This window comes from Eretmochelys imbricata, chromosome 7, assembly GCF_965152235.1.
Source record: "Eretmochelys imbricata isolate rEreImb1 chromosome 7, rEreImb1.hap1, whole genome shotgun sequence".
In the NCBI taxonomy this organism is placed as follows: domain Eukaryota; kingdom Metazoa; phylum Chordata; order Testudines; family Cheloniidae; genus Eretmochelys; species Eretmochelys imbricata.
Window position 1 is genome coordinate 80,035,313 of NC_135578.1, and position 23,698 is coordinate 80,059,010.

Here is a 23,698-nt window from a genome sequence, read left to right on the forward strand (position 1 = left end):
AAAGGTTATTTTAAATGGTATACTATTAACTAATCAAATCTGCATTTTAAATATCTGTTTTTAAAGATGAAATACGCTACCGCTAATGTTAAACATACAAAAAGAAGAGCATTTCCAAACATTAGCATACTTCTAGAATTAAACAAGTGGAAAAATAAAGATGCCATATGAGCAGTTGCAAGGTATGAAATGTGTACAGTGGCAGAATAGTAATTTTAGATTATTGCTCTTCCTCTAAATTCACTCATAGCTTGAACAGGATGGATTCTTTTCTTAGCAGAACCTTTTCTGACAGCTGCATAGATTTCCTCTGGCTTCTCTCTTTTAATCAGGGGCTTCTTTTCTGGAGCCTTCATCCTCCACATCACAACAGCATGTCGTGGGCCAGTAGGACTTTGAATTCTGATGATCTTAGTGGAGGCAATATAGGACATCTTCACTGTCTGCACCACAGCATTCATTAAGTTTTTGGCAGCCTGAATTAGTGAAGTGACGCTATCCAACTGTAATGAGAAACATTGCTGTTAGCCTAGAAAATCAGTCTGGCTTTAATCACAATTTACACAGGAATAAACAACATTTTAAAAATAAGACTAACATAGTATAACCTGATTTCTTTGTTTCTGCTAGGAATGTTTGATCATTGTATTCATGTTGTTCCACTACTCAGATTTAACAGCTATAAAGTAATTTGGGATGCTGGAATATAAATGTCTGTGTAAAAATGTTTCTTTTTTAACATGAATTCATGATGGCTGTCTGCAATGTATCATTGCATTTAATATTGATGGTAAGGAGACTACCTTACAGAAGACCAATGAAAGTGCTACATGTTGGTTCCTTACAAACCAGCACTAGACAAAATTCTCCAGTTGTTCCCATGGTATTTCAATGTCTCCCTTGCATGCTCCAGAGAAATGTAGGAATATTGTGACAAGTAAATGTATTCCACAGGAGTATGGTATCTTTTTTTATTTTTTTTAGGATTTTCAAAGGAGACTAGGAGTTAGGTGCACAACTCCCGTTGAAATTCAAAGGGAAATGCATGCCTAATTCCATGAGGTTTATTTAAGAGAGAAAGGCATCATGGTCTGGATAGGAAATAGAAAAGGACTAAGGAGACCTAAGTTCTATTTCCAGCTATGAAGTGTGTCCTTGGGGAAGTCATTTCATTCTTCTAACTCGGCGCCAGATTGGATGTTTGTCTAAAAAATATGCTCTAGTTCAAACATGAATTATTTGGGGGAAGTTCTATGGCCTTGTTCTGCGGGCGGTCAGACTAGATGAGCAGACTCGTCCCTTCATTCTGATATTACTTTCTGAAAATCCCAGCGAAAACAGGTAGAATGTACAGTATAACCCTTATCTTGTTGGCATATGTTGTTAACTCCCTGTATTTAAAGAACTTCTGCCATCCTCATGCAAATTTTAAAGTAAAGGAATCTTTGATGAATACTTGAGGGCACGATAATATAATAATTAAAAATTTGCTAATTAGGACAATCATGTCAGCGCTAACTAGCACATGTACGTTGCTGAGAAGTCCTAGGCTGTGTTGTGTTGCATTGCAGTTGCAAGTCAGGAAAGTTGTTACAGGCCAAACTGGGGGGGACGACACACGTTTCTTGCTCTCTACCTTTTCCCCTGCAGAGCCAACACAGACCCAAGGTCTGTGAAAAACAGGGTGTGCAGAATTCCCTAGTGACCATGGTTGGGCCTTCCATAGCAGATCAGGGCACTTGAGGAGTTGTCCCAACATTCATAAAATACTGGACCAGGAGACGTGTCACCTGGTTAGGTGATATGTTTACAATTTCATTTCTTTTTATATGGGAAATAGTTTATAACAGAGCCAGCTAACAGCTGGACAATACCATATTTCATTTTGAGTGTGGTCCCCTTGCTGGTGTTAAAATTCTTTAGTATTTATTTCCCTGAATTAAAGATTCTTTCTGCCTTCAACTTAAGCTGTCTTTGCTGTTGTCATATTGAAACAGCGCCTTGGTAGGGGATACATATACTGTATAAATCAGATCAGTGACTTGAATGAGTAGCTTTTATCTTCAAGGAAGGAGCCACCATGTTCATATTTAATTGTAAGGCTGACAATTTCAATTTGGAACGGCATCTCCATTTTGAATAACCTAAAGTAAAACTTGCTTTCATTTTTTACCCTCCAATTTACCTGCGTACTTATTATTTTTGAAGTTTGGTTGCTAGTGAGGCAGCATGGCATATTGTGACAGACTCTTTATTGCAGAAACATTTAAGGAATAGAACATTTAACAATGTCCTAGTCAGATTGCCAAAATGGGAATAGCTTGAGTTTGAAAGTAATGCATAACAAGCTGCAAAGGGAAATATTTTATATTTTTCTTCATGACATATTGTGATAGAGGTTGATAGGATGGAGTTTGTTTCAGATTTTTCTTGTGCGTATGTTAGTGATGAGAAAACCTAATAAGGTCTATATAAGAATTTAAAAAAATACAATTTTGGAAGACACACTTGAATGCACATCCTTTCTTCCTGATCAGACACATTTTTCTCCCTTCTCAAACTCCAAATAAAATCTCACCCATGGGGACATTCACCTTTACTGTGGTCTCTGGTCTGAAGTTCTGTCTGGCTGCTCTATTAAAATTCCTTCAGCAGCAAGGCTTTCCTTGGTCCTTTTGAAATTTGGAGATTTGTCAACATGGATTTTAATAAACGTAGGAGCCTCCAATCCCTCTCTCCCACGTTTATAGAGGAGAGAGAGAGTGTGTGTGTGTGTGTGTGTGTGTGTATAGGGCTTCGTAACCAAACCTGAATAATGGCTGGGTTCATTTGGGAAATGAATGAACACCTGAATCAGCTGAGCAAGCCCTATAATCACTAATTCATGATTTCTCTGTTTAAAAAAAAGTTTTTCTTCGCATGCTTGTTCATGTCAGTTCCAATCAGGTATCTGCACATGCACACTAGCCGGAAGATTTTTCCCGAGCAGCAACCATAGGATCAGCCTGGGTGCCCCTGGAGTCGTGCCTTCATGGCGCCCATATATAGCCCTGCTGACCCGCCACCCCTCAGTTCCTTCTTATCTCCAGTGACAGTAGCTGGAACTTCCCTTGCTCTTGCTCCGGCAAGTGATTTAGCAGTTCGATTTCTGTTGTCCGCACCGTGTTTATTCAGATTGTGTAGTTTAGTATAGTTAGTTAGTCAGTTGTAAGTTTCATTTAAAGGGGTTTTCCCCCATTTCTCTCCCTTATTTGTTGCCTCTGGGGTATGCCTCGATTCCCAGGCTTCAAGACTTGCAAGGACTGCGCGAAGCGCATGCCAAAAAGTGACCCTCCCACAGCTCTTGTTTACAGTATCTGGGTGAGGGTCACCAAAAAGACCGCTGTAAAATCTGTTGGGAACTCCCAACAAGAACCCTGAAAGAGACAGAGCTGTGGCTTAAAATTCTCTTCATGGAGGTAGCTGCAGTCAGACACTGGTGACTGCAGTCAGACACTGGTGCCGGGGATCCCACCATCAGCATGTCTTCTTCAGCGCGGAGCACGCCAGCGCCCTCTTCAAGAGACCAGGTGCCAAAGAAAGACACAGCCCAAGGACTCCAGGCACCATCATGGAGCATCTCGGGGACACTCCATCCTTTGGCACCGGTCCCAATTGCCAGTGCAGAAGAAGAAGAGGATCGAAAGGGGCTGATCCCCTTTGTCTAGATCCAGACACCAGCCATCAGTGGCATCACAGTCGGGCCACGGCTCCGAGACTTGGAGCGCCAAACCCTTCGGAGAGCCTGCTGCTTCCTTCCACTCCTGAAGCGTTTGAGGCAGCACAGGACCTGCTCAGACTCACAGTGCCATTCTCGCCCCGAGACAGGAGAAGGCATCAGCACTGCAGGCTCCATCCCACACTGTGCTGTTAAAGGCAAAGCCGGCTATGATGTCACGCCGCTCATCGCCTCGGCAACCACAGATGCCAGGGCCTCCATCCAGGGAGCACAGTCAGTCCCTGGGCTCCCGATGCTCCACGTTGAGAGGTGCAGCGCTGCCCTGGTCCTCATATTCCAAGTCGAACTCATACCACTTTGACAATAGCAGGAGCAGAAGATCAAACTCAAGGCAGCATAGGAGGTCCCGGCTGATGCAGTGGGCCCCTCAATGGCAGAACCCAGCTCAGTGGCCAAGGGGGGTTGGATGGTTTAAGGGTTCTGAGGGGAACAGTCAGGGGGCGGGAAGTGGGAGGGATGGATGGGGCGGGGGCCAGGCTGTTTGGAGAGGCACAGCCTTCCCTCTCCAGCCCTCCATACAGTTTTGCAACCCCAGTGTGGCCCACCCCTGATCTATACACTCACCCACAATCTGACTCTCCGGTGTTGGACGCTGCTAACCAGTGAGAGAGACAAGGTTTCCAGGGCCCTTCCCGCAAGAATAGGGATGCAAAAAAACTGGACCTATTCGGTCAGAAGCTATACACCACAGGAGGACTGCAACTCCAAATTTCCAACCACCAGGCTGTCATCAGCAGGAAAGCCTACAATACCTGTTCAGTGGTGGCTAAGTTTACGGAGTTACTTCCCTCGGACTTCCGGGCTGAATTCTCGGCTTTGGTCAAGGAGCGGAGAGTGATCTCCAGGGCATCTCTGCAAGCAGCACTTGATGGGGCAGACACTGCCACTAGAGTCATGGCCATGGGTATAGCCATGAGAAGGGGCTTGTGGCTCCAGGTCTCCCCTTTGAGGTCCAACAGACCATACAGGACCTGCCTTTCAAGGGTGAAACTCTGTTTTCAGAAAAGACAGACAAAAGGCTAAACAGCCTGAAGAACTCCAGAGCCCCTTCAGGTCCTTGGGCCTCTACACACCTTCCACTCAGCGGAGACACTTCTGGCCGCAGCCCACTCAGAGGTTCAGTCAGCAGAACCGCCAAGATGGCTACCGAAGGCAGAACAGAAACGGCAGAAGAAGGTCACGTCAACCTTCTGGCCAGAGCTTGGCACAATCGAAGCCTGCCTTTTGAAGGCCTGGTCAAGGACGGTGTACCACACCTGGAAATGGATCCACCCCACCTTACCTTCTTATCCTGACTCTCTCCTTTCTACCATGCATGGTCCCTTATTACCTCAGACTGATGGGTGCTCCGCTCGGTAGAGAGGGCATACCCCATCCAATTCTGTGCCCTCCCGCCCTTCTACTCCCCTTGCCCATTCCTCTTCTCACGAGCAACTCCTTATCCAGGAGGCGCAATCACCCCTATCTTTAAGGGCAGCGTAGGAGGTTCCTCAGGAGCCCAGGGGAATTTATTCCTGGTATTTCCTAATACCAAAAGTCAAACGCGGCCTCAGGCCCACCCTGGACCTGCGGGAAATCAACACGCTTATAAAGTAACTCAAGTTCCACATGGTCTCTCTGGCCTCCCCCATTGGATCCAGCAGACCGGTATGCCGCCCTCGACTTGAAGGATGCATACTTTCAGATCACTCAGACCCACAGGAAGTACCTCAGGTTCATGGTGAACAACACCCACTACCAATTCACAGTTCTCCCATTCGGCCTGTCAGCAGCACCTCGGGTTTTCACCAAGTGCATGGCAGTCATCGCTGCGTTTCTGCACAGGCACCAGGTTCAGGCGTTTCCTTACCTCGATGACTGGCTGATCAAGTGGAGGCTCAGGTCAAGTTTATCAGAGCCACCTTCATCAACCTGAGTCTCCTTTTAAATGAAGCAAAGTCCCCTCTGTCCCCCATCCAGAGGATAGTGTTTATAGGGGCAGTATTGGACTTGACCCAGGCCAGGATATACCCCCTGCAACAGAGGTTTCAGGCCCTGACCGATACCATTCAAGGTCCCGAAGATGTTCAAGAAACTAAACTTTCATATTTAAAATAAAACAAAACTGAGATTTCTAGCCCTGCTAAACTTTTAAATGTAAACTGAGTATAAAATACAGTAGTGACTTCCTGAGTCTGCAGACAGCTTGTATCAGCAGCTCAGAGACATGCATCCCACTGCACTGTAAACTCTAGGATCCAAAGATTACAGGTTAACTCCTCAGCTGGTACATTGGCACAGCATCATTGGCTTCAAGAATGTTGTACACAAATACAAATACCAGAACCTGTGCACCTCCCTGGGGAAGAAGCTAAATATTTAAACTACTATTAAGCCTGTTTAAATTAGTTGCTTTGGTGCATTTGTCACAGCTTAGGGAGACGGAAATCTCCATTGCATTTACTCTGCCATTGGCACCTCAGCACAGGCAACTTAATTTTAGCAGGTTTACTAATATGTCCCTTTAGGATATCAGTGTTATTTGCAGCATCCTAGTGTCAATACTTTGGCTCAGTTTCCCTGAGGCACCTCACACCAATCTGGAAAATATGGAGTCTGAAAACAAAATTAATCATTTTTATCAATTGAACTTCAATGTCATGGAGAGATTTTTTTTAGGGGAGGCTTTATCTAATAAAAGTCAGGCCACAAATTTTACTTCATGCAGTTTGTCTATAGACACAGTAGCTTTTTTTAAAAAAAATATTGTTTAGTGCCCAGAACATGATACAATTTGGTGTAAATGTATTGTTCTACTATGAATGTACTATAATGTACTCAAGACCCATTTTCACTTTGATGCTTTTATCTCTCCCAAATAGAGTCTTCAAGGTCTCATTACATATCAGGGAAAACTGATGAAATGAGACTTGGCATAAACAGAAAATTGATAAAATATTTATTCATCATGCATTCAAGTTCATTTTATTTAGAGACGTAGCTGCACCCTCTTCAGTCTTTTGCAAGTGGATTCTAAAAATTACATATATATTTGTGTGTGTATATGCAAAGGTTGAAATTAGTCTTCACCTGAATACTGGGTTTTGTTATTCCTGTATTAAACACACACCACGTATCATTTTTATATTCCAGTCTCAAAGTATAAATCAGAATACACAAAAAATCATGGAAGGATTTAGGAAGAGCATTGTTTATATTGAAGTCAACAGTGTAAACCTTTACTTTCCTGGTAAGCAATTATCAGTAGTTTGTTTTGGTTACATTGGGACTAGAGATAGGAAAATGATTATTTGACTGCATGGACTCTGCATGGACTTAACACTTAGGTGAAGTAGGGCCAGGTCTGAGGATTAGAGCTAGGAAAATATTTTTGGCTGAAACCTTTGTTTGCTCCCAAAAATGCAGATTCAGATTGACCAAACTATTACGCATATTTGTGTCAATTTCACCAAATTCTTTCAGTCAAAGCCCTCCACCACCCCACAAAAAACCATCAGTGTTTCATGTCAACAATTTTGAAATTAAATGTTTTATTTTTCAGTTTGAAATTACTTTGTTTTGAAATTTAGTTTGATTATATTTTATTTTTGTAAAAGGTTTTAAAAGCTCAAACAAAATGAAATATTCCCTTGTAGGGATGCCAGTAGAAAGTAACACATGAGACACACATATATACCCCCTGAATTTGTTCAACATTGACCCACTGACCAGTATACTTCAAGCTCACTGAAATGAAACTACTCCCCCCTCATGCACAGACTTCAAGTCCAACAATCAGGTATCAATCCGTATTAAATCTATGATCACATGCACATTATGTTAACAACAAGGAAAGAATTCAGGAACTTTTGTCTAAAAAGCACATGACATCTGCTGTAAACGTCAAAAACCTTTGCAAGTTTGTGCTATTTTGTACACATGTGGGATTTATTTTTATTTGGTAAGGAAAGATTTTGAGGAGTTCTGATAACTATCCACCATGTTATAATTTCATTCTCCAAACACAGACACACCCAAGTTCCTCATGAGGATTTGGACTATGCTGTAGATTCACGCTCTGGCTTGCTATGTAGTAACTTCCTCTTTAGCCATGGCCTAAGAAATACTGTTAGGGTTCCCTCCCCACTTTGAACTTTAGGGTACAGATGTGGGGACCCGCATGAAAGATGCCCTAATCTTATTTTTACCAGCTTAGGTTAACTTTCCCAAGGCACAAATTTCGCCTTCTCCTTGAACAGTATGCTGCCACCACCAAGTGATTTAGACAAAGAACAGGGAAAGGACCACTTGGAGTTCCTATTTCCCCAAAATATCCCCCCAAGCCCTTACATTCCTTTTCCCAGGCGAGGCTTGAGAATAAGCAAGATGAGCACAAACGAGCCTGGGATTTTTAAGACCCAATCAGATTCTTAAAAAAAACAGAACTTTATTAGAAGAACAAAAAAAGATAAGAGAACTCTGTAAGATCAGAATGGAAGATAATCTTACAGGCAGTCAGATTCAAAACATAGAGAATCCCTCTAGGCAAAACCTTAACTTACAAAAAGACACAAAACCAGGAATACACATTTCCTCCAGCACAGCAAAAACAAAGAAAACTTAACTAGCTAGATGACTTACTAACTTTACAGAAGTTGGAGAGCTTACATTCTTGATCTGTTGTGATCAAGCTTGTGATACCAGCAAAGGTATCACACACACAGACAACACCCCCCCCCCCAGATTTGAAAGTATCTTGTCTCCTCATTGGTAATTTTGGGCCAGGTGCCAGCCAGGTTACTTGAGCTTCTTAACACTTTACAGGTAAAAGGACTTTACCTCTGGCCAGGAGGGATTTTATACCACTGTATACAGAAAGGTGGTTACCCTTCCCTTTATATTTATGGCAACTGTATATAGTTTTCTGTAGAGAACACTGAAAATATTATGTGCACGTATTACTAGATTATGTTCCTCTTCTTCAAATTGGAAACCTTTATTTTGTTTAATCTTTAATAAAATACATTTTGGGGTTTCGTTTGCCTTGTGAATGGGAATATGCTTCTAATTTTGCAGACAGCTAAAATCTCATTTTTGCTGCAAAGCTTAAGTGTATAAGATTTCTGAATTCCTGTTGTGGTTTGACTGGAACCCTATTTGTTCATAGAGGTAGAAACTAAGAATAGTGAATCAAAAAATCTACTCTTTACTTACTATTTAAAACCTTTCAGAATAAAGGTCAATTGCTATTAATATTGTACAAAAATACAACCACTGGTTCAGTTACAGTGAATACATTGACAGAGGCTATTTTGCTGTGACACACTATTCTAATGAGATTATTTTTTGATAACTAACTTTGGAAGTAATATGAATTCTATGTTGTTATATACAGCACTGAGCACCAGGCTATTTTTAAACTTAAGCTAAAGAAGTATTTAAGTTGTGCTTTCACTTTAAGCTTTGCTTTTCAAAAAAAATTGTCCATGTATGTTTGCTGTTGTCAATTGTCCTTTGGGGGTACTGTGGCAAAGGAAGTCATTGATTGCATTATGTTTAAAGAGATAAGGTGGGTGAGGTAATATTTACCACAATCTGTAACCCACTAACCACCCTTTTTTGTCCTACAACTACAGGATGTTAACGGGCCACTTCACCTGGAGTTGTCCCTTAGAGTACTACTTACGCTAAACTATCGGTTCAATCATATATTTAGCTGTGACATTCTCCATATGTTTCCAAGACCTGAAGAAGAGCTCTGTGTAGCTTAAAAGCTTGTCTTTCTCTCACCAACAGAAGTTGGTCCAATAAAAGATATTACCTCACCCACCTTGTCTCTAATATCCCGAGACCAACACGGCTACAACAACACTGCAAACAAAAGGGGTTGATTCTGTACCTGTTCAAGTCAATGGGATCCTAAATTCAACGAGAAGATTGGCAGGGAGTTGGGGAGGTTTACAGAAATAATATCTGGTCCTGTTCAACATTTATATGCAACCATTAGGTGAACCGGTCAGCTGACATGGACTCAAATGCCTGCAGTATGAAAACGATACACAGCTCTATCTGTTCTTCCCCACATACAACCACAACAGCCCAGCTCTTGGAAGAGATCAGGACAGAAGAGATGCCGGTAGGCAGAGGCAAGCATTTGGAAGAATTTGCAACCACAGTGCAGTCTCCTTTGATTGAAGGTGAACATCCACAAATGGTCAATTCAGTCCATAGTTTAGGAGTACTCTTGGATTCCTCGCTGAAGTTGGGGGGGGGGGTCTTACATAGCAAGATTCATGATAATACTTTCTACCATACCTAGCTGATTAGGAGACTCCACCTCATTAAGACTCAGGCCTCAGTCATGCATCGCCTCTTGGCTGTACACTTGGCCATGCAACCTTCAGCACTTAGGAAACTCCAGCTAGTACACATAAAACCCATCCACCACTCTGTATGTTGGCTTCCCATAGAATTTTGAATTGAGTTCACGGTCAAAGTGCTGCATGGGCCAGGCCCAGGATATTTAAAGCTCCAGAATGCAGACTGTGGTCAACAAATATGCTCCTCTGGCACAAAAGAACTCTCAGTAATAAGAGTAAATCTGATCTGTGTGAGACACAGAACTTTCTCTGGGGGCATTCTGAAACTCTGAAATGAATACCCACAAGAACTAAAGACCATCACAAACTTCCCTCTTGGGGGGTGGAAACACCATGTGACAGATGTGTGGTCATGTCCCATAATGCACTACTAGAAGGCACTCAGATACTATGGTGATGAGTTGTGGTATAAATACCTATATATAACAATAGACAAGCTCAATTTTTCATAATTATTATTAATGGTATCCAGGGTTGTGTGAAACATGATAAAGCCATTTTAAAAGCATGACAAAAAAGACATCTGCTACTTATTCAAAGAAACTCAGCTGAGGGGCTCCAATGACCGGGGAATATGTTGAAGGGAAAGGCAATAAATATGGAGCCAACAATCAGTATATTACTCAACACCTTGGTAAACAAACTTTTTTTTTTTTTTTGGCCAGTGGGGGAAAGATGTACTGAGACTAGAGTCAAGGGAAGAGCAAGATCCACACCCTAGGTTCCACCACAGAAAGAGGTCTGAGCACTCGTTGATTTAATTTAAGAGAGATTCCTAAACTGCAAGTGATGGCTGAGCACAAATTCCTAACAGGATGAGAGACAAGGTGGGTGAGGTGATATCTTCTATTGGACCAAAGCTATTAGCTCACCCACTTTAATATTTTTCAATACCCATTTTACATGCTTAATTACCACTTTGTCTCAAATGAAAAGTTGCTTCAGAGCATAATCCTACAGGGATGTAAATGAAGGACTAAATATTGACTCAATCAGTGTGTTTCTTTAAATAAATGAAATCAGAATCGAAGTGTACAAGAGAACATTATAATCTGTTTTTCTATCAAAGCCATTACTGTGGTATCTGAAGCATCTATGGCAGGCTGCACAGTAGAATGAAAAGTGCTGCAGAGCAGAGAAAGGAAGTGAGGAATAAGCAGAAGCTGTCCACATAAGTGAGACTGTTGAGAAGCTGCACATGTTTAAAACTGGCCTAAAGTCAAGACTCTGTAAATCAAGAACAGCAGTAAAACGGAATGACACCTGGAGTCTCCAGAAGTGCCCTCAGCCAAGCCTATCAATTAAACCTACACTGGCACTATGGCATGGTTTTATATTTTATTTTACATATGAACCTTGCAAGATATGCTGAACACAGTATTGTAGCTGTGCTGGTCCCAGGATATTAGGGAGACAACAGAAGTTGGTCCCACTGTGTCTCTCTAAAAGTAGGCTGACGCAAAATTAGGTCAACATAAGCCACCTGGAATTGATCTAGTTGTGCATCTGTCTACACTCAATTTTTTCTCCTGCCAATGTAAGTGCCCTATTATAGAGGCACAATAACACCACCACCCCAAAGCGGTATTGAGCCACAGTTGATGTACTGAGGTCAACACAACATGCATGCAGGTAGACACTATGTTACTTATATCAACCCTAACTGTCCTCCAGCCCAACACTGATTGCTCTGATTGGACTTGTCATAGAACCTGGAAGTTCCTACCTCTTCAAGCCCAGCAAATTTTTGAAATACCTTTTCCTGATTGTCCAGCTTGGTGAGCGCATTTAGCAGTTCCCCATTGTTGTGCACAATTGCCCAGATGACCAGTCAGGCTACACATGCCAGATGCACACCAGCCTGGAGTAGACAGGGAATATTGGATCTCCTGGGCTGTGGGGAGAAGCAGGTATGAACAGATTGCAGGGGAGATGCAGGAGCATAACAGGGACCAGCATCAGGGCCATGTGAAAGCGAAGGAACTGTGTCAGACATCTCAGAAGGCCAGGGAGGCCAACAGTTAACCTGGTGTTGAGCCACAGACCTGCTGCTTTTACTAAGAGACCCCACCAGCACCCCACACACCACCACAGATACTTCAGTGAAGCACAAGCCACAGGCCCCTGGCCTGAACAGTGAGGACCAGGGTGACGTGGGGGACATTAAACCAGGGATAAGCTATGCCAGAACCTGTTTGAGACTTCATTGCTGTCCAGTCAGTCCCAGCAGTCGAGCATGAGTGAACCCAATGCAGGAGATGGATCTTCAGGTAAGTGTGTAAATTTATTTCCTATTACAGTGCAAGAAGAAGTAGCGATACAACTAAAAGAGCTAGCATTTTTATTTGCTTTTCATTCCCTGTAGAGTTAGACTAGGTGCAGTGGGGGGCATGCAGACCAGTTTGTTTATGTACCCAGGGCTGTCCCTTGAAGCCTTCTGAGAGATCTCAATGAAACTTGCAAGGAGGTGCTCTGCGATCCACTCCCAAGGGTTTCTGTGGATGGCAGCCTTCCATAGGACACTTTCCAGTGCCAGTCAATGATAACTTCAGCAGGCACCATGGCAGACTAGAAGCATATAGGCCTTCAGGAAGCAGCTGTGCTCTCTCTGCGATTGTTACCCTCAGGAGTGAGAGATCACCATCGCCTGTGGAAAATGGTGCCAGTATTCAGTACCAAACAATTTCTCTCACCCTGGTGGGCCATATTTACCATGACTGGTGCTGAGAGTGGCACCATGCATGAGCAATCCCAAGCAGAAATGCCAATGAGCATGTATTGTTTAAAACTTTAAGGGAGCTTTTCTAATAGCCTTTGTGTTTGGCTGTTCAAATGCAGCAGACAGCTGCTCACCCCAGCAGCAACTTTTCCCCTTTTGCTTCTCAGCTATTATGCTGGACACAGCAGACAGCCATAACCATTGGGATATTTTTTCCACAGAGATCCAATCCTGTGAGTAAACAATGCCAGCATTCCTTCAATCTGGCAAACACATATCCAACTGTCATTCTGCACCTGGTAGCTAATCTTTCCTTGGTGCTGTTGAGGTGGCCAGTGTGTGACTTCATGAGCCAGAGGCAGGCTGGGTCCTCCAGGGGTCACTATTGGCATTTCAACATCACCAATGACAAACTACGGGTCAGGAAAGAAAGTTCCTGCTTGTAGCTTTCTGGACAGTCCTGTGTTCTTAGAGATGCAAGCATCGTGCACCTTCCCTGAACAGCCAACAATGATGTTGGTGAGGCATTCCCAGTGATCCCCTAATGCTTGCATAACCATAGAAAATAGCCCTTTCTGTTGCTGTACTCTGTGGAAAGGTGATCTGGTGCCATCTATCACTCCACTGCAGTTCAGGAACCTCGCTGCTGCAAATCCATCCACTCTCTCCTCCACAGAGTCATAGCTCTGCACAGCATGAGACCATTAATGGCGCTGCACACTTGCATAATAACAGCCCCCAGAACAGATTTTCCAATGCCAGAATGATTTCTCACTGACTGGTAGCTACCTGGTGTCGCAAGTGCAGCTCTTTTTAATGTCCTTGTGTAACCCACACACCTTCTGGGTGTGGTGTTCTGTCCCATCTAGTGGCACCAAGACCACTTAAAAAGAGAGCTAAAATGAGTCTGCTCTACAGTCTGCGCTACAGTTAACAGCCTGCTGGCTTTTAGCTCCTGTGGTAGAGGCTCATACACTAAGCTCCAGAGGTCCCAGGTTCGATCCCACCCACCGACGACTGGGATCTGTTGGCATTATGCTTGCACTGGAGGGCTGGGATGAGGTTGGCACACAGATCTGGTAATGTGGCCTTGCACATCCAAAAATTCTACAGACAGTGCTCATCATCCCAAACCTGCATTATGATGCAATCCCACAAGTCAGTGCTCATGTCTCAGGCCCAGAAATGGTGCTCCACCATCTGAAGCTGCTCAGTGAATGCCACCACCAACTTTAAATTGGTTCTCACTATGTCCCACAGCAATCTGTCGTGCAAAAAATCAGCATGGTTGACATGGATTTGGTTCTGCTTACAGCTGTCCAAATACCAGAGGATTGCGCGTCCTCTGATTGCAATGTGTATGACAACAGTGTAGAGCAGTGCAGGCTCCATGCTTCTGGGTGAACAGTGAGGAGTGCCATATGGGTTCATGGGATTTCTAAAAAAGGCACAAACATGATAGGATATAGAAGACATTATGGGATGGAGACAGTTGCATGCTGGAAAGTTGAGCCCTTGCTCCCAGTCACCCACGAGTCACTCATTTCTGCCCCACCATTCATTGCCAAAAACTTCCCAAAAATCAGCACACTGGATGGTGGTGGGTTGCACACTCAGATACCTACTCATGGTGGACAACACTGTGCATCGACACAAGCACTCCTGGTGAGCATATACAGCTCCAGTGCAAGGAGCCAAGTATACACATGCACAAATGATATACTATTTGGTGGTGGTTTTATGCTGACGTAAAGTGCATCAACCAAAGTTTGTAGTGTAGACATGGCCACAGGAATGTTGGATATGGAGGGGAAGCCCGCGGCATAGGAGAGACCACCTCAAAATACTTACTTGCTCTTTTTTTTCTGCTGTAAGATGTGCTAGTGAGAGTAATGTATATCTGTCTGTGTTCTCAGATGCCCGAGTAAGTAAGTAATCAAGTATTGATGATACTCTAACATATGAAAGGAATGATGCCAGAACTCCACCACGCTCACCAGCACCTCCTCAGACATAGCATTGCCATAAACTAATATAATCCAACTGTTAGTCTGGTAGGTAAACTGAGGTGTCCTTAGATAAATTATGGAGTGTTGCTGACCATGTCTTCTTTTCCACCTCTCATTCTTAAACAGATTAGCTAGTTCTCAGATGGAAAAAAAATCAAAATAAATAACCCCACTCCAAATAGAGGTCTGACCCCAAAAACGGAGAACAGACAGACTTTCTATCAAGTCTGCTAGGAATTTGGACACTGATGATGATTTTATGTGGAAGGTGCACAGATACTATAGTGATGGGTGTCACTCTAAAACCTTTAGATAAAAGGGCCAAATCCACTAGCCTAAGTGGTTGGGCTAGAAATGGGAAGATGGCTGCAGAGAGTACATCAACCAACAGGCTGAGGTAGCCCTTCACACCCTTTATAGCTTTCACTGCAGGGCATAGAGGCAGAGGATTCATATAGTAGTGGAACTACTGTCCCCATTCCCACAGTTTGTCTCTATGATACTCCCAAATGCAACTTGGGCATTCCCGTTACTGGAAGGAAGAAGGACTTTGCTGAGGGCCTGCTCCACCTTGCATGTTTCTCCACCCAGATCTTTGGCCTCCACCTTGTACAGTAAAACCCTAGCAATTCTAATACCAGGAGGCCCACTTGCAGAGGCAGGATTTGCTTACATTTTTTTTAACCACTATTAAAATACCCCCCAGTGCAGTAGCTCAGTTATTTTTGAACAGTCATTGATTTTGTCTCCCTCTCAATTTATTAACAGCCCTGCTTGCTTTAGAGCCTTCCCCATCGGATGTATTTCAAGTTCTCATATTCCCCTCAAGATGAAATGAGTCCCTGCAGTCACTTTTAAACACTGGATCCAAAGAGTCTCCAGTTACACATACATTGGAACTACTCAAATAAGACAGCAAAGTGGATTTGGTGCTCCGTTTTTACTTGAAAATGATAGTTGAGCACAGCCTGTTTCAAATGCTCTCTCTACCCCAACAATAATAATTGGGGAGGAAATGACAATGGGAAAAATTATTAAGTTTTAAGCTGACACACCACCTGTGCTGTGCCAGGGCATTTTGTACTTTTATACTCTCACAACAGTAAGGACTAGCGATAACCATTAAGTACTGATAAGTATATAGTCCCTTAGGACCAGATCATAAGCCCTTGAAAAGACTGGAAGTCTTTCCATTGACTTCAGTGAGTTTTGGATCAGGACTTTATATTGTCAATTTCTGAGGGGCAGGGCTGCTTTTCTTTGTTTTTTGTACAGAGCCAAACACATCTGCGTTTAACAAAATACTTCATGAGTATTTGCAGGGATTTAATCCTTTAGTAGAATAGCAGCTAGGATTTCACTGCCCCTCGCCCTGCTGCAGCAAAGCAGGTAGGCACATGCCCTTACTGGCTAGGGATAGATTTATGCATGTAATTAAGTGCTTTGCTGAACCAGGGCTTCTGGGATGTAATACAGCTGCATTCAAATGAACAGGAACAGGATTGAACCTGTTTTTTTCTCTTGGATTCATGAGTTACGTTGGGTTTGTTTTTAATACAATTTTGTTGTTTATTTTGCATTTTAGAATGTTGAGGAAGAACAGCAAGTGGCAATAGAAGGATACCCAATAAATATAGTATTACTTAATATCACTTGATATTTATATTACAACTGTGGGGGGTGGGAGAACTTTCCCGATGAGAGCACCCAGTGAAATGATGGGTAGAGGAGACAAGACCAGAAAAATTAAACAAAAATGCAGAGTTCTATCTTTCAAAGACAGTATTGCTTTGCAAACTGTCACAAATCCATCACTGACCGCAGTATTCAGAACTGCAAATTATGTATTAATTGTGATGTGGCTTAAAGCAACATTTTTTAAAAAAGAAAGAAAGAATGAAAAATAAAACACAGTTTCATTAATTTACAACCTAATTAAAATCCAACATTGCTTTCAAATAAAAAACTACCACGACATGCAGGATTACATTTCTGCAGTCTCCAAAGATTGAAATATGGTCATCAAATTCTCATCCAATATGACCTTCAACATAAACTACAAAAACTGATCCAATTTAAGTCTTGTCTAAGCAGACAAGAATTCATGTAACCTCTAGTTAAATTATAAAACAAATAAAAACAGCTCAGAGGTCCAGGTTTAAAAAACAAAATACTTCAGTCCCTGAAAATTTAACCAGTGCTTTCATGAAGACCACAGAGAAAATCATTGTTGCATTCTAGTAATTATTGGTTGTATACCTTTGTAGTTACGTTCTAATATTTATTTGTTTATATACCTTCAAGCATATGTGAGCATGGAGATATCAGAAAGGAATAAGTATTACTCAGATTAATCATTTCTTTGGGGCAGGGACCACTTTTGTTATGTGTTTGTACAGCACTGCGCACAGGTCCATGACAGATCCCTCCTGCTCTTAGGCACTACCTCAGCACAAATAATAATAGCACAATGAAAAAGGTTGTTTCTTCACTGATGGAATAATTTGAATACTCAGGGTCAGACTATTCTGCTAGGTGAGTTACTCTCTTGCAAGAGGACAGAAAATTCTACTAATTGGTGCTCAAAATCATAGCAATGGCTAATTTGTAGTTATCTACCCTAACCTGATGTCCCCAGGCTAATGCAGATCCAGAAATCTAATTAAGCACCAACTTCCCTTGTTCTCAGGGTTTTGTTTTGTTTTGTTACTCTCTTACTCTCACATTGCAACAGCCTGACTAGAACCTCCCCAGCCAATTCCTTATGAGCTGGGAACAACAGCTCCCAAATCAAAAAGTGAAAATATATAGAGAGATATCCATGGGATGAGAAAGATGCAGCATTGAGTGAACACACATTACCTCAAAATGGGTCTGATTTTCTAAACCAATTTTAGATCAGGGTCTCTCTATTTAAGTTAACTTAGTTACTTCAGTGTAACAGAATGAAGAATCAGGCCAATTGATATCTTTAAAGACACCAGGCCTGATTCTCCACTGCCTTGTATCATCTGTGATATTACACAGTTGTACAACGTGGGTGTAAAATGTTTTCTTTCTGATTTGATAGTATCTTTTACTCACTTTGCTTGGGTATAAATGACAACACAAGATATAAATCAGTGGGAAATAAAATAAGGACCTCAGGACTATGAGACTACATTTCACAAATGCTACAAATTCACTCCAAAATTTAAAATCTATAGTTGTATCTAGCACAGAAAGTATCTTCTGGACTCTTTTTACTTACAGCAGACATGATGAACTCTCCACCGAGATTCTGAATTTCTGCTTTAACTTGACTGCAGATTTTGAGCTGGTGACAATAGAGCTTGATCTGTTCCAGGTAAGCCAATACATCTTGTTTACATGATTGGTCTGGACACTACACATGAAAAAGAATAATGAATAAAACACTTTCTACAAATTCTTAATCACTTCAATTTTCAATTATTAAAGCTTAAGATTTAATCTTTTCTAAACTTTCAGCTCTCCAGCACAGCATGTTAATGTCCAAACTAGTGAATGTATTTCAAACGTGCATTCAAACTTTAGACCCAGACTTTTATCACATTCATGTTCCCTTTAGGAATGTTCATTGTAATTGCTCTCTAATGTAGTCTTGCTCTCACTGCTCTAAAGTTTGGTTATTTGCTAATTTTGTGAACCTTTTTAAACTCTGCAAACAAAGAGGTGCACAGTAATCCCAAACTTCATTGCATTCACCCATCCTTAATTCAAGACTACTGGAATTGCCTTAGCCATAGTTCTAGCTGAGTAGCTTTCACTAGTGCATGAAATTATTTATTCCTTCAGCACCTAAGAAGCTCTGCATTCATTTTTGCAGTATTACTTACCATTTACTGTGCAAGTTACATGGACTAATAACAATGGAAACCCACATTAATAGATGGTTATACTATAAGTGACTCTAGGTTATGGGCTTTATCCTGATGCCACTCAAGGCAATGACAAAATTCCCATTGACATTGCTGGGAGAAGGAGTAGGTCATAGTTGTGAACAATATCTCATGGTAAATTCTCGGGTTTTTATGGTGATGCTCATACTTTCTATGAAATCTTCTCTTTACTCATGACTTCAGAGGAGTGATGGAGTATACTTTGTGGGAAATCTCTCTCTGATGAAACAGACTATTCACATATGTCAAGGTTCCTTCCCCACTCTGAACTCTAGGGTACAGATGTGGGGACCTGCATGAAAACTCCCTAAGCTTATTTTTACCAGCTTAGGTTAAAACTTCCCCAAGGGACAAACCATTTTACCTTTTGCCCTTGGACTTTGTTGCTGCCACCACCAAGCGTCTAACAAATATATATAACAGGGAAAGAGCCCGCTTGGAAACGTCTTCCCCCCCTAAATCCTCCCAAACCCTACACCCCCTTTCCTGGGGAAGGCTTGATAAAAATCCTCACCAATTTGCATAGGTGAACACAGACCCAAACCCTTGGATCTCAAGAACAATGAAAAAGCAATCAGGTTCTTAAAAGAAGAATTTTAATAGAAGAAAAAAAATAAAAGAATCACCTCTGTAAAATCAGGATGGTAAATACCTTATAGGGTAATCAGATTCAAAACATAGAGAATCCCTCTAGACAAAACCTTAAGTTACAAAAAGACACAAAAACAGAAGTATACATTCCATTCAGCACAGCTTATTTTATCAGCCATTTAAACAAAACAGAATCTAACGCATATCTAGCTAGATTACTTACTAAGTTCTAAGACTCCATTCCTTTTCTGTTCCCGGCAAAAGCATCACACAGACAGAGAGAGCCTTTGTTTCTCCCCCCTCCAGCTTTGAAAGTATCTTGTCTCCTCATTGGTCATTTTGGTCAGGTGCCAGCGAGGTTATCCTAGCTTCTTAACCCTTTACAGGTGAAAGGGTTTTTCCTCTGGCCAGGAGAGATTTAAAGGTATTTACCCTTCCCTTTATATTTATGACAACATAGTATCGGATTCTCATTTACACTAAGGCTACTATTCACTGCTATGGCAGTGTAAAGGGGTATTGAAGGGGTTATTGAATCCCGATACACTGCCGGAGCAGTATGAAGTAGCCTTACTGTAAAGGCCAATACAATCTTTGAGAGATTTGTTTGTAGTTTTTTTTTGTTTGTTTTTTTTTTAACTGTAGATACCATGAAAATATAGTCAGTTTCCTTTGATGGAACAGTGTGTCAATACTAGTATTTTTTTTAAAAAAGATACACTTCAACCAATTGTGGTAGGCCTGACCTTTTGCTGTTCATGGTATTCTTACTGTTAGAAAATACTGGTGATGTCAGTATCAATAGAACATAAAGGCCCATCCAAGTTTCTGCTGTTGAAGAGAAATGACTCCAGTGTTGTCTTCCACAATGATGCATGTTATACACAAAGATCCTTTGATATAAAATCCACAATAGGTAACACTATGAAGGAGCATCAGACTGCTTAATTCATGAGATACCTCGGGGAAAACCCTGGTCCTTCTAAAATCACTGGTACTTTTCCCAGTGAGGCCAGGATTCACTCCACAGGATTACAGAGCAGAATTTAAAATTCTATTTATGAATTAAAAAACTGCATGTTTGAGATTTAGAAAAAGAAAGCCAGGAACAATCACAAGTTAAAAAAGTGAATCACTGGCTTGTAAACCTGAGAGATTCAGCACTTCCTCCTAGATCTGGGGGAAAAAAAAGAAAAAGCAAATTTGGTACTGCTTTTTGGCCTCAATGCACATTGTAATTAATGAGTTTAACACCGCTATCACAGTACAATGTAGCCAGCTTGTGTAAACATTGTTTATTTCTTTAATTGCAGTTCCATAAAATCTGTCCTTCCAGTCATAAACAGCTGTAAGCATCAGGACTAACTGTATGGATATGAAATATTTTGACTGGAACCATCTATTCAGTCCTCTACAGTTTTTTGTAAAATGACCTGTGATATTTATTTCCACTTGGGCAGATCCCAGACATGGGCAGATAGGACTTCAGTGTAATCTCTCATTGACTTCAAAGAGCAGTAAAATTGATCATATAAGTCTCCAGTGCAGAGGCAATGGTATTTAAAATCCAATGTATGTTTAAATAGGATGAACAGTGAGTGGCAAAATTTGCAGATGGCACCATATTATTAGGATAGGTAAAATTAGACAAGTATATTGTAAAGTCCAGAGACATAACAAAGCTAGGAAAATGGATAGCATGATATCAGTGTTGACCAATACACATTTGAAGGAATAATTTTAATTACTGATACACATTACTGAGTTCTAAAGTAACTGTAACCACTCTGAAAAAAGGCCTGGATCACTGTGGATAACTTAGCGGAAAGCTCTGCTAAGTGTGCCATGGAGGTCAAATAAAAAAAGGTTATAACATATAACAGGTTAGAAAATACTACTGAGAATATTATAATACCATTATATTATTTGTTAAGACTTTGCCTTGAGTGTTCTGCTTTGCTCACCCCATCTGAAAACAATATATCAAATAGAAAGGTTCCAGAGATAGGCAACATATATGATGAGAAGCATGGAAAACTTCCATATAAGGAAAGATTGGAAACATTAGGTCTGTTCAGTGAGAAGATGAAAAGTTATGGGTATGGTAGAGATCTATACAATAATGAATTTCATGGAGAAGGCCATTAACCTTTTCTCATAATAGAATTAAAAATGGAGTAGCCAGTGAAACAAAGGCAACACATCCAAAAGTGACAAATATTTTCCACAACTCAAACCTGTGGAACTCATTACTAAATGATATGATTGAACCAAGAGCTCAATGGCATTCAAAAAATGATGAGACATTTATGTAGGTAATCCGAGTTACAATAAACATGATAAAATGATACAAGGGATATAAACCCTCATGCTCAGGGATTAAGTAGCCAATTATTATTAACACATGTTAGAAAGCAAATTCCTTTCTGGGCAGGTTATTCCATTAGGGGTTTCCTACACATCCTTCTGAAGTATCTAGTACTGGCCACTATTACATACCAGACTAGATGGACCAATGGTCTGTTCTAGTATGGTAATTACTATGTTCCTAGCATTTATCATCCCAGAGAACAACTACTAGTTACCAGTTTAATTTCTCACACTGAGAAATAAGTTTCAGTTAGATATAGTGGCAAATTACAAATGGGTTGATTAGAGACAAGAATAACAGCTCTGTGTAACTTGAAAGCTTGTCTCTTTCACCAGCAGAAGTTGGTCGAGTAAAATATATTACTTCACCCCCCTTGTCTCTCTAATATCTTGAGAACAACACGGCTACAACAACACTGCAAACAAAAGGGTTTGATTCTGTACCTATTCAAGTCAATGGAATCCTAAATTCAACCAGAAGATTGGCAGGGAGTGGAGGAGGTTTACAGAAATAATATCTGTGTAAGATCCTCCACATGGTTTGAGGATGCATTAGTTGTGAATACAGTGAAACCTATATTGAAAATCAAGGTGAAAAAGTAGTTCCATTAGCTGCTGGCAGAACGGTAACACAAAAGATCAATAAAAGTTATTCTGCAGGAAACTTTGACCATAAGTTTATTGGGTTTTGATTTTACTACTTTACCAAAGAAATAAATGTGACTTCCTTTGCACTTGAACTGAATTTAGTGATGATTAATGCGATGTATCACAGTAGTAGTTTGCAGTATGTTCTCAGTAGATGTACATACATTCAAAATATTTGTTTAATGTAACATTTAACATTGCTGATTGTCTCTTATTTATCAGATAATCATTTTAAAGAATTTGTTGTTAATCTCATTTTTAGGACAGTTTGTTTATATGCATGTGTGACAGACCCAGACTAGTGGGGTACAGGAGTCTGGTCGAAGGCAAATATACTGGCCACTGGATGAATAGTTTTCTGTTCCCTGAGTGACCAGAGCAGGGGCTGCCCTAGAGCAATCAGGAACCTGCTAGAACCAATTAAGACAGGCACGTCAATTAAGACACCTGAAGCCAATTAAGAACTTAGTAGATTCAATTATGGCAGGCAGGCTAATCAGGACACCTGGTTTAAAAAGGACCTCCCATCAGTTAGTGGGGGAGGGGATGCTGCTGGAGGACTGAAGAGTACAAGTGTGATCAGGCTTCAGGAGGAAGATCCTGCAGTGAGGATAAAGAAGGTGCTGGGGGAAGGCGATGGGGAAGTAGCCCAATGAGTTATAGCTGTCACACAGCTGACACATGGGACATTGTAGACAGCTGCTATCCACAGGGCCTTGGGCTGAAACCCAGCGTAGAGGGTGGGCCTGAGTTCCCCTCATCCCCCCAATTCCTGATTGGACACAGGAGGAGTTGACCTGGTCTGTGACAAACACCAGAAGGGAAGGTCTGATTTGGAAAAGGGATCTGGCCTGTCCCCGACCCACTAGGTGGGACACAGAGACTGCGGGGATTGTTCTCCGTTTCCCCCATGCTGGTCAGTGATGAGGTTTGCTGAGTGAATGGCCGGTTTGAGCCTCTAGCAGAAGCGGCCAAACTGAGGGCTGCCGTGAACCTCTGAGGTGAGCAAATCTGCCAAAAAGTGCAGGACCCACTAAGGCAGAAGAGGAATTTTGTCACTGCGTGGCATTTGTATCTTGATGAGGAGATTTCCTAACTATTAATATAATGTTTGGCCTTAATTCTTTGATTTCTAGAGCACAACAATTATTTAAATTTGAATTTTATATAGTATTGTGGGCATCTTCAACGACGACTTTAACCTCTAGCACATTCAATATAAAAGAGATGTACTGGCTACTCTGTGTTGCCATATGACTTTCAGGTCACAAATTAGACAAGTGATTATAGACAACTGATTTAGA

The 23,698-nt window shown here is 41.4% G+C and overlaps 1 protein-coding gene across 1 annotated transcript in view; it reads right to left on the bottom strand.

The window, feature by feature from the left end:
• Nucleotides 1-215: 215 nt before the first annotated feature.
• Nucleotides 216-23,698, bottom strand: part of CTNNA3 (catenin alpha 3) — a 909,177-nt gene continuing 885,694 nt past the window's right edge. Inside the window, exons 17-18 of the mRNA XM_077821324.1 lie at nucleotides 18,116-18,250; nucleotides 216-503 (exon numbers count right to left, since the gene is read on the bottom strand). Coding sequence (XP_077677450.1) covers nucleotides 216-503; nucleotides 18,116-18,250 — 423 coding nt within the window. The remainder of the gene's footprint in view (nucleotides 504-18,115; nucleotides 18,251-23,698) is intronic.